General features: G+C 51.8%; 1 protein-coding gene across 1 annotated transcript in view; it reads right to left on the reverse strand.

Moving 5' to 3' along the window:
- Window positions 1-1,271: 1,271 nt before the first annotated feature.
- Window positions 1,272-12,163, reverse strand: part of LOC134563400 (malignant fibrous histiocytoma-amplified sequence 1 homolog) — a 59,639-nt gene continuing 48,747 nt past the window's right edge. The window contains 1 exon segment of the mRNA XM_063421311.1: window positions 1,272-1,812. Coding sequence (XP_063277381.1) covers window positions 1,682-1,812 — 131 coding nt within the window. The 3' untranslated portion in view covers window positions 1,272-1,681.

Here is a 12,163-nt window from a genome sequence, read left to right on the forward strand (position 1 = left end):
GTGTGTAACACTTAGGGCAAAGAGAAGACTAAAAACCTTATTACCTCTGGGAACAGCAACCCCGAGGAAACTCCCAGGGAACAGCAACCCTGGGGGAAAACCTTATTACCTTGGGGACCAGCAACCCCAAGGAGAATCTCAGGGAATCAACAACCCTGAGAATTACTTCCTATTATATACTTCTAGCAAGGTGACCATGGATTGGAGAGTGGGCATTCCCACCTCTCACCCGCATTGGTCAAGGAGGCTGTCATTCAACCTCCCCTTCTCTTGGAGAAGGTATTCAAAACAATGACAATATTTACAAAACACCATCTCCTGTTAACATTAACAAGCGTGAGAAGGTGCACACTTCTACTTTAGTATGAACGCTCAGCAAACTAGGAAGATCTCCTGGTGACACACACACACACAGGAGAACTAAATGAACAGGCAGTAGTGACCTGTGGCTCAGTATCAGAGCAGCTTTGTTTTCTGCCGCAGGTGAGCACTTTAACCTCACCTTCACATACAGCTCAACAACCACCCATCACTGAAGCTATTCTCTACCAGGAGTGGTATTTTGGAATAGGAGGGTACTGAACAGAGAGAACAGCATCTAAAGCTACTGTCAAGACACTGAAGTGAAAGTAACAGGCATTCACATACAGCACAGCAGCAGACACCAGCAAGACACTCAGCTGCTCCTCTAAGCTCCCTACCAAATTCCCTAGTGCCATTCCACTTAGAACAGACCACAGCTGAATTTCTGTTTTTCTGGAAAACCCATGCATCAAAAAGCCAAGGCATTGGCTGCTTTTGTGAGTGTTGTTCCACATTTTTTCCCACCACAATACAGCTCTGTTTTCCAAGCACATTCCCACTCTGTGAAGTGCATATAGGCTATAGACACACAAGAGGGCAGGGTTCCTGTCCAGGGGGACCTCACCAAGTTGGAGGACTGGACCAACAACAGTGCTGTAAAATTCAACAAGGACAAGTGTGTAACTCTACTCCTACAACAGGAGAACTCCATGCACCACCACAGCCTGGAGTCCTGCTGGCTTGGGATCTGGTGGAGAACATGTTGAACACAAGCCAGTAATGCATCTTATGGCAATGAAAGCAAATTAAAATAAAATAAAATAAAATAAAATAAAATAAAATAAAATAAAATAAAATAAAATAAAATAAAATAAAATAAAATAAAATAAAATAAAATAAAATAAAATAAAATAAAATAAAATAATAAAATACTCAGATGAAACAAAAGGAAAGAAGTTCTCTCCCAGAATAAAGTCTGAAGAGGTGGTAGCACCTCCCTCCTTGTCATCCAAGGATCACATCCTCACCTATACAAGGTCCCAAGAACCTGACCTGCCTTGAGAGTGGTCCTGCTTGAGAAGGGGGTGTACAGAAATCTCCTGGGGTCCCATCCTACCAAAACCCACCTATGACTTCATTATCTCCTGATCTGTCCAGCCCAATGTGTGTCTTGCATCTGCCACAACACAGCTCAGAGAACACCTCAGCCCACTTCACTGTACTTCTTATCCTCTGAGTGGGCTGTCTATAGCCACAAATAATTAGAACAGTCTCCAGGCTGTGGGGCTGCTACCTTCCAGAAAGAAGTGCTTAGTGAGGGCATGTTTTACGTAGGCTTTCTGGTGTCTACTGATGGGAATAGGTCTGCATTCTGGTCTCACTTGGAACAAGGGCTGATCACAGTAGGAGTGGGGGGGTAAACCAAGGCAACATTAACTCGCTTGCTGCCGTTCTTGGGACAGATGATCTCCGTCAGGCCCTCTGGTCTCGGCTGACTCAGCAGTTCTCCTGTAAATAAAGGAAAACAATGAAAACTTTTAAGCATCAGCAACGCAATTTTTGCTTTTAGCATGCCCTTCCTCTCCCCCATACCAGGTAAGGACCCATGAGTGACACAGGCAAGTACTGCAAGAGGGCTTACTGGTCCTGCAATGCGAGCAGGTCCCATACATGTAACCATGGTGAGTGTCCTGAGTACAGCTTGGACACATGCTGCTCCCCACACACAGAACATTTGCCATCTTTCCATTCTCTGCTTTGAATCACTGCACATAGCCTCGAGAGCTCCTTAGGGATTCAGAGCATCTAGATGGAAGACTCCTGTCTTGGTTTGAAAGACAGATATCTGCTAGGAAGGGGCAGGACCTCCCTAGAGATGGAGAATTCAAATCCCCTCCCTCCAAATTATTCCAATTAAAAGGAAAATTAAAGGAGCTTTCAGGCAGAGGTATGGGGGTAGGAATAACAGTTCTTTACTAGTATATAGGACAAAACGACAAACAAACAACAACTACAGCATCAATAATAAACAGAATCAAGAACCTTGAGGGCTTTCTTTTACAAAAGCCCAGAGCAGTTTGATCTCGGCGCCCCTGCAGGACTCCGAGAGGCCGAACTGGAAGGAAGGAAAAGTCCCGGGCTGGTGGATGAGATGAGGAGCTCTGCGCTGGCAGCTGGAGGCAGGGGTGTCCCAGCAGGGCTGGGCAGTGCAGGGCTATAGAGTAGCAGGAGAGCCTCAAAGGTCCGAAGAAGCAGCGGCGGTGGGGGGAGAGGCTGGAGAAAGCGAGTTCAGGATTCCCGGGTACACAGCAGATGACGATAGATTTCCCAGGACGAGGCAGAGGCAGAGGGCAGCCTGACCGTCCTCCTCGGCGCTGAGAGCAAGAGTGCCTCCCCCTTCCCCAGATCTGTCTTTTTGCCTTTCCCAAAGCTCATCCTCTCTCCCCTCTGAGGGACACTCCCAGGGACTCAGAAACAATAGGTGTAGCCTCGTGCTGCCATATCCCTCAAGTACTCCTTTTTGTTCTGACTAAGTAGTCATTAAGGCTTCTTGGAAACTTATGGGAAGAAATTCTGTGAGAAGAAAAAAAAACCAAATGTAACCCCCAACATCATCCACCCCGAATTTTTTCCCATACCAACCTATTACATTGAATTTAAATCTTTAAAAGCAAAATATATATATATATACACACATGCATGACCTAAATTATATACATCTATACATACAGATATGGGTACAGACACATGATGTGGGTAGTTCATCCTAAAACAAGGTCTCCTTGAGGTATGCATCGGGTCTCTCCATCCCTTTGCATCACCCACCAGGTGCATCCTGGTCCCTGAGCGAAGACAACCCCACGGATGGGATTGTCTTTGCTGGAGGCAGAATTAATCCAAACAGTTTTTCCCAGCATACCTCTCATGTGTACTACTGGAACCTTATCTCCATCTGTTGTTCTCAGGGGCTCAGATTGGGCAGGGCCTGCTCGGTTGGTGGAACCTCGAGTGTTCACTAACCATGTGGCCTTTGCTAAATTAATCTCCCAGTTCTTGAAAGTCCCCCCACCCAATGCCTTCAAGGTGGTTTTAAGCAGGCCATTGCACCGTTCAACTTTCCCGGCTGCTGGTGCGTGATAAGGAATATGGTACACCCACTCAACGCCATGTTCCCTAGCCCAGGCTGCTATAAGGCTGTTCTTGAAATGGGTCCCATTGTCTGACTCGATTCTCTCAGGGGTGCCATGTCTCCACAGGACTTGCTTTTCCAGGCCCAGGATGGTGTTCCTGGCAGTAGCGTGAGGCACAGGGTAGGTTTCCAGCCATCCAGTGGTGGCTTCCACCATGGTCAGCACGTAGCGCTTGCCTTGGCGGGTTTGGGGAAGGGTGATGTAGTCAATCTGCCAGGCTTCCCCATACCTGTATTTGGACCACCGCCCGCCATACCATAGGGGCTTCACTCGCTTAGCTTGCTTGATTGCAGCACACGTCTCACAGTCATGGATAACCTGAGAAATGCTGTCCATGGTTAGATCCACCCCTCGGTCTCGTGCCCACTTATAGGTGGCATCTCTGCCCTGATGACCTGAGGCATCGTGGGCCCATCGAGCTAGGAACAACTCTCCCTTGTGTTGCCAATCTAGGTCTATCTTTGACACTTCTATCTTGGCGGCTTGATCTACTTGCTCGTTGTTTCGGTGCTCCTCATTAGCCCGACTCTTGGGGACGTGGGCATCTACATGGCGGACTCTTACAGGTATCTTGACTACCCGAGCAGCAATGTCTTTCCACTCATCAGCAGCCCAGATTGGTTTTCCCCTACGCTGCCAGTTGGCCTTTTTCCACCTTTCCAGCCAACCCCACAGAGCATTGGCTACCATCCATGAATCAGTGTAGAGGTAGAGCTTTGGCCACTTCTCTCTTTCAGCAATGTCCAGGGCCAACTGAACAGCCTTGAGTTCTGCAAGTTGACTTGATCCACCTTCTCCTTCAGTGGCTTGTGCAACCTGTCGTGTGGGGCTCCATACGGCTGCTTTCCACTTGCGGTTCATCCCTACGATGCGACAGGAACCGTCAGTGAAAAGAGCGTAGCACGTTTCTTCTGCTGGCAGCTGATTATACGGTGGAGCTTCTTCGGCACGTGTCACTTGCTCTTGTTCCTCTCCATCTGTGAGATCAAAGTTTTCACTTTCTGGCCAGTTTGTGATTATCTCCAAAATCCCAGGGCGATTTGGGTTTCCAATACGGGCACGCTGAGTGATGAGGGCAGTCCATTTGCTCCATGTGGCATCGGTGGCGTGGTGGGTAGAGGGAACCTTTCCTTTGAACATCCACCCCAACACTGCTAGTCGGGGTGCCAGGAGGAGTTGGGCTTCTGTGCCAATCACTTCTGAGGCAGCCTGGACTCCTTCATAGGCAGCCAGGATTTCTTTCTCTGTTGGGGTGTAGTTGGCTTCAGACCCTCTGTAGCTCCGACTCCAGAATCCCAGTGGTCGACCCCGAGTCTCACCAGGCACCTTCTGCCAAAGGCTCCAGGACAGGCCATGGTTCCCGGCTGCAGAGTAGAGCACGTTCTTCACTTCTGGTCCTGTCCTGACTGGGCCAAGGGCTACTGCATGAGCGATCTCCTGCTTGATCTGGGCAAAGGCCTGTTGCTGTTCAGGGCCCCAGTGGAAATCGTTCTTCTTGCGGGTAACCCGGTAGAGAGGGCTCACAATCTGGCTGTACTCGGGAATGTGCATTCTCCAAAAGCCTATGGCGCCTAGGAAAGCTTGCGTTTCCTTCTTGCTGGTCGGTGGAGACATCGCAGTGATCTTATTGATGACCCCAATGGGAATCTGACGCCGCCCATCTTCCCACTTTACTCCCAGGAACTGGATCTCCTTGGCAGGTCCCTTGACTTTGCTCTTTTTGATGGCAAAACCAGCTTCCAGGAGAATCTGGATGATCTTCTCTCCTTTCTCAAATACTTCCCTTGCTGTGTTCCCCCACACAATGATGTCATCAATGTACTGTAGGTGTTCTGGAGCTTCACCCTTTTCCAGTGCAGCCTGGATCAGTCCATGGCAGATGGTGGGACTGTGCTTCCACCCCTGGGGCAGTCGGTTCCAGGTGTACTGCACGCCCCTCCAGGTAAAAGCAAACTGAGGCCTACATTCTGCAGCCAGAGGAATGGAGAAAAACGCATTAGCAATGTCGATTGTGGCGTACCACTTCGCTGCTTTGGACTCCAGCTCGTACTGGAGTTCCAGCATGTCTGGCACAGTGGCGCTCAGCGGTGGAGTCACTTCATTCAAGCCACGATAGTCCACAGTCAGTCTCCATTCTCCGTCAGACTTGCGCACAGGCCAAATGGGGCTGTTGAAGGGTGAGTGGGTTTTACTGACCACCCCTTGGCTCTCCAGCTCTCGGATCATCTTGTGAATGGGGATCACAGCATCTCGATTCGTCCGATACTGCCGGCGATGCACTGTCGAGGTGGCAACAGGTACTCGTTGCTCTTCTACCTTCAGGAGTCCTACTGCAGATGGGTTCTCTGATAATCCAGGCAAGGTGTTCAATTTCTTAATGCCCTCTGCCTCCACAGCAGCTATTCCAAAAGCCCATCTGAACCCCTTAGGGTCTTTGTAATAGCCATTCCTGAGATAGTCCATGCCCAGAATACTCGGAGCCTCTGGGCCAGTCACAACTGGATGTTTCTGCCACTCCTTCCCGGTCAGGCTCACTTTGGCTTCTAACTGAGTCAATTCTTGTGATCCCCCTGTCACCCCGGCAATGGAAATAGGTTCTGCTCCCTCATTTTCTGACGGCATTAGGGTACACTGAGAACCGGTGTCAACCAAAGCTTTATATTTCTGTGGCTCTGATGTGCCAGGCCATAGAACCCACACAGTCCAAAAGACTCTGTTTTCCCGTGCCTCTTCCTGGCTAGAGGCAGGGCCCCTCTAGCACCGGTTACTACTCTCTTCCTGTGTATACATAGTAGAGGTTCCTTCAAGGGGGTCTGACAGAGCATCCTCATTTCTGTAATACCTGACAGCCTGGTCATGAGAGGCTGAGGCTACCTTCATTCTAGTGGAACCCCCTCGGTTAGTGTTTCTCTCTTTGAGCTCACGCACCCGTGCTGCTAGGGCAGAAGTGGGTTTCCCATCCCACCTTCCCATGTCTTCCCCATGGTCACGCAGGAAGGACCACAAGTCAGCTCTTGGGATGTACTCTCTCTCTCTAGCTGAGGGACGTTGGGTTCTGACTCTGGGGCCTGTGACTCGCACCGGTGCCACATGGGAACTGTTCCTCCTCATCTCCTCCCTCACCTCCCTTATCTCCTCTTGGAGTTCTTTAACCACCCAGAGACCTGAGTCTGTATTGGGCCACTGATCATACTGTCAAAATTTCTAAGCTTGCTGGCTACAGAACCTACAGTCACTCGGCTGGTATCAGCATTAATCATTGACATGAATGTTTTATATTCAGATGGCCCTTTTAGTTGCTAGATTCCACAACATTTGCCCTGTGCACCTGACGTTGTCGGGGTCATTGTTATGCTGTCCATCCCTCCCAAAAACCACCTCCAGTATTGCCACTTCTCTCAGCTGTTGGATCCCTTCCTCAACAGTCTTCCAGCGCATGCTAAGGTGGTGCTCCTGCATTCTGTCTCTGTGGACAAACCTCTCCCTTACACTCATTAAAAGCCGGTCCCAAAGGTGAAGGGGTCCTTGCTCTTTTACAAATACCTGATTCACACCTGAGTCTTGGGTCAAGGGTCCCATATTCCTTGCCTCACCACCATCCAGTTGCACACCTCTACCCATAAGGTCCCAGACCCTAAGTAACCAGGCTGTATAAGGCTCACGTCCCCGTCGTGCAACATCTTTTTGCAGAGTACGGAGATTTTCATATGACAGGGACTCGGTGATGATCTCAACTTCTGGCTCCCCTGTGGGTTGTGAGGGCCTTCCTTTTTTATCCTTATCACTTGGGTGCTCTGATTTCACCTTATATTTCTTCCTTTCCACAGGGGCAACTGCTGCTGGCTGTGACTGCCCCTGTGGTTCAGCTGGAACCTGGACAGTTGTAACGTCTGTGGGTTCCACTGCTGCACCTTCAGACTCTTCCTCTTCAGGGCAGGGGGAGGGTTTGCCAGCAGCTGGGGCTAATGAGGCCACCACTAGGGAAGTGTGCTCCTTCAGCATCTTGCCCATCTCCTTCACCAGAACTCCCACCCAATCTGGGTGGTTCATTCCTGAGGTGGGCTTTATGTCAGGGTCAGGTGGTGGGGCAGCATCCCCAGTCTCTAGGGCAGTGTCAGGCTCCATGGCAGCACTCTCAGTCTCTAGGGCAGTATCTTTATTCTCTGGGGTAGGTATCAGGGTGGTTATCCAGGCCAATCTCCCCTTATCTCGGAATATTAAATAGAATAGGCCTGTGAGCAATACTAGCCATTGTATGATATCATTAGCATTCAGAGAAGATTTAAACCCTTCAAAAACTGGTGGAATAGACCCAAAGAGCCGAGTAAAGGGTTGGGAAAAAATTTCCCCTGGTGTCATTTCCTCACAATAGGTACCATTGTTAAAGTAACCCCACAAACAAACACTTAGAGTGTGATAGCCATGTATCCATGTGCCTGCCTTCCAGAGGAAGTTAAAAATCCATGAATTCCTCACCTTATTAACCCATAGTGCAAACTGGATAACAGCCACAGTAGCCTTAGTTATAGGGCCCATGTTTAAATAAGGGCCTGCAAATGGGAGAAACACAGCCACAACCACATGCCACCCAAACCAAGGTAAGCTAGACCACATGATGCTATTTAGGGAGGTTTCTATACCCAGTGCACAAGGTCACTTAAGAACTGTTATTCCTTTTCCTCTCAATGCCCTCAAGCCCCACGTTGGGCACCAATAATCTGTCTTGGTTTGAAAGACAGATATCTGCTAGGAAGGGGCAGGACCTCCCTAGAGATGGAGAATTCAAATCCCCTCCCTCCAAATTATTCCAGTTAAAAGGAAAATTAAAGGAGCTTTCAGGCAGAGGTATGGGGGTAGGAATAACAGTTCTTTACTAGTATATAGGACAAAACGACAAACAAACAACAACTACAGCATCAATAATAAACAGAATCAAGAACCTTGAGGGCTTTCTTTTACAAAAGCCCAGAGCAGTTTGATCTCGGCGCCCCTGCAGGACTCCGAGAGGCCGAACTGGAAGGAAGGAAAAGTCCCGGGCTGGTGGATGAGATGAGGAGCTCTGCGCTGGCAGCTGGAGGCAGGGGTGTGTGGGTGATAGCTAGGGACAGGCGCTCGGAAGATCACGTGATGTCACGGGAAGATAAGGACCCTCCCCCCGTCCCTTGGGTGGTGGCCCCTCCTAGCCCCATTAGCTTCCCACCAACCACTGACCTTTAGATCCTTTGCCCTCCCACTGACATAGTAGAAGACCCTTTAGACTATTTAACCCCATGTGTAATACAATAAACCGCCATTTGCCGTCCACCACATTGGTGTCAGCGTGTCAGTGGCCCGAGTAGCTCGAGGACGTCGAGCTGCCGTGCTGACTCTTTGAAACCAGGTCGCCATTGCCTCATATCGAAGGCAACATTCTGGTGCCGAAAGCCCGGGAACAAGAAAAACGCTCGGGAGTCGGGATTTTTCGCCTGGACAGGAGCAGCGGCCGGGGCAGGCCAAAGGAACTGACCCTCGGCGGGGGAGACGTCCCCGGACCAGCGAGACTCATGGAGGCAATCGCGAAGGTCGTAAGTGTAATTCACAGACAGTGGGGGATTGAGTGCAAGCCCAGAGATTTACAACTTGCTTTGGCAAGATTACTGGAGCTTGGGGTGATAGAGCGCCCAGTAGAAATCCTCCATTCGGAGGTATGGGGGAGGTGTACACTCGCGCTGGCCGAAGATACGGAATCCACAGGGAGCGGGAAACACCTTAAAGCATGGGGGAGGGTCAAGCAAAGTTTACGGAAAGCGCTGGAAGAACAAGAGACCTGGAGTGCCGCCCGTGTGTGTTTGCTGGCCACTCCTAAGCTGGGAGTGGGGGCCACCACACAAACGGCATCTGAAAATGATTTATCCGAGTGCGAGAAGCCGCGGGAGCCAAGCACGCTTCCCCCCTCCCGGAGCCCGAGCCCAAAGCCCCCGGTGCCCTCAGGGAACCCCCCGACCCCCACCCCGAGCCCGTCGGCTTCCCCCCCGCCCGCGTAGCCTTCCCGGGCATCCGGAGGTCCCTCCTCAGTCCCCTTGCCGTCGATCGGTGGTTCGGTACCCGAGGCGCGGCAGCGCGTACGATTTTTCTGGCAAGGACTGGCCGAGGAGGCCAGAGACGCCGAGCACGTGGCTCAGGAGAGCACGCGGCCGGCACCGCCACCGTACGGGTTTGAAAATGGCGGCAGCGGGGAGGGGCGGGGTCTGAACGTTTGTGGTGGGGAGAGCCCAGAGCCGTGGGTGTGCGCCAGTGCGCATGCGCAGGGGAAAGCCGGGGAAGAGGGAGAGGAATGCGTGCTCGGACAGGAGCCGCGGGCTTCTGCTGGCTCGTGCGCGCAGCAGGAGGGGAGGGGGTGCATGTTCGGAGCGGCGCCGCGAGTTCCCGCGGGCGCGTGCACACGGGAAAGCGGCGGGGAAAGCGCGCCCGGCCCGGTGCCGCGGGCTTCCGCAGGCGCGTGCGCGCCGGGAAGCGGTGGGGAAAGCACGCTCGGGGAGGCGCCGCCGTTCCCCGCGGACGTGCACACGCGGGAAAGCCGCGGAGAGCGCCCGCGTGGTTCGGAGCCGTGGTTTTCCGCAGACCCGCATGCACGGGACAGCGGCGAGGAGCGCGTGCGCGCCTCGGGGCCGCGGTTTCCCGCAGGCACGTACGTGCGGGAGGGGCGCGAGGAGCACGTGTCCCGTCGGGAGCTGCGTTCAGCACTGCCAGCATTCAGGGGAGAGACCTCGCCCTGCAGGAGGCAGGGCAAGCCCAGGGGGCGGGAGCGGAGCCACCCCCGAGAGGGGGGGCGGGAGTGGAGCCACCCCCGAGAGGGGGGGCGGGAGTGGAGCCACCCCCGAGAGGGGGGGCAGGGCCGGAGCCGCACTGAACGACACTCAAACCCAGAAGTGAGCTGGCAGTGTGCCTCTGACTCCTTGTCAGACAGTACCGGCAGCAGCAGCTCCGGAGAGCAGACAGACAGTGATTGGGATTCAGAAACAAAGAGAGCAGAACCTACACGATTTAAAATGAAACCTAATAAAGCTTTCAGCCACTTCAAAAAGAGTTTACAACATGAGCCAGCCCAGGTCACTGACTGGGGAAAAATAAAAATAGCCTGTGCTGAGTGGACACCGGCTTCCACAGTGAAAGCATTCCCAGTAAGAGTTACTAGAATAGAGGACAACCAACAAAAAATATACACGCCAGTAAATCCCAAAGACATACAAACAATTGTAAAAGCGATTCCAGAGAAAAGGAACGAACCGAGAGCACCCAAGTGTCCCACGCCAGTGAGACCCAGGCAACAACGATGCTTTTGTATGATTTTGCTATTGGGGCTGGTTGCCAGAATGCAAGCCAGCCCAGACTATTATCCTCATCAACCATTCAGGTGGGTCATGAAACACCTTTCAAATGACAAGGTGCTCAAAGAAATCACCACACCGGGCACCCCATCCTTTGTGTTCCACATCACCGATCTGTTCCCGGGGCGACCAAAGATAGACCGCCACGCCCCACACCTCATGCACATGTACATGGCCTACTGGTGCCCAGCCTCCAACCCAGGGAAAAGGTACTGCAACTACCCGGGGTGGGGCCACTGTGGTTACTGGGGGTGTGAAACCATTGTTACAGATGCCAGACCATCAGGATATGGGTGGGACCCACAGGAACCCGATAAATTCTTACAGTTCTCCTGGGCACCCACCGGCTGTAACAAACCCTTCTTCAGGTCAGGGTTCTATCGAAACTATTATCAGGACCCTACACGCCGGACATGCACTGATTATAACATGACTGTTTTACAACCAGATCACCCTAGCTGGGCCACAGGCAGGACGTGGACAGTAGTCCTCCAGTCACCAAAAGAATGGGTGAATGTACAGATTATCAGACTCCAGCCGCCAGTGCCCCGGGCGGTCGGACCCAAAGAAATTATTAGAGACTCACAAAAAAGGAAAAGCACAATCCACCCCAAATCTTTGCCCACAAAAGTCACCAATACCCCGACCAGCTATGCAGATGCCTTTCAGATAGACCACTTAGCCGTGTCTGACCCGAATCCCATTTTCCGCATGCTAGAAGCTACCTTTTCATCTCTGAATGAATCCAACCCAAACCTAACCAATCCATGCTGGCTCTGTTACGATGTTAAACCTCCTTTCTATGAAGGAGTTGCTCTAAACATCCCATTCAGTTATTCCACAGCTGATGTCCCCCACCAGTGCAGGTGGGACACTCCCCGCAGAGGAATCACCTTGAGTCAAGTCACGGGTCAGGGAAAATGCTTTGGCAGTGCAACTTTAGCCAAGCAGAAGGGAAAGGTTTGCACCGAAGTTGTCAAACCTGACAAGAAGATCAATAAGTGGGTGATCCCAGCTGCATCCGGGATGTGGGTTTGTCAACGGTCTGGGGTGAGTCCTTGTGTGTCCCTGGCCAAATTCAATGACTCTGATGATTTTTGTATCCAAGTTCTGATTGTTCCTAGGGTCTTGTACCGCTCAGACGAGGAGGTGTGTCAACTTTCCGAGGAACCGGGCCGGCTCCACAAGCGAGAAATAATAACAGGAGTAACCATCGCGATGCTGCTTGGACTGGGAGCAGCCGGTACAGCCACAGGTGTCTCAGCCCTCGTGACCCAACACCAAGGACTTTCTCAATTACAA

The sequence above is a fragment of the Prinia subflava genome, chromosome W (genome assembly GCF_021018805.1).
Source record: "Prinia subflava isolate CZ2003 ecotype Zambia chromosome W, Cam_Psub_1.2, whole genome shotgun sequence".
Lineage (NCBI taxonomy): Eukaryota > Metazoa > Chordata > Aves > Passeriformes > Cisticolidae > Prinia > Prinia subflava.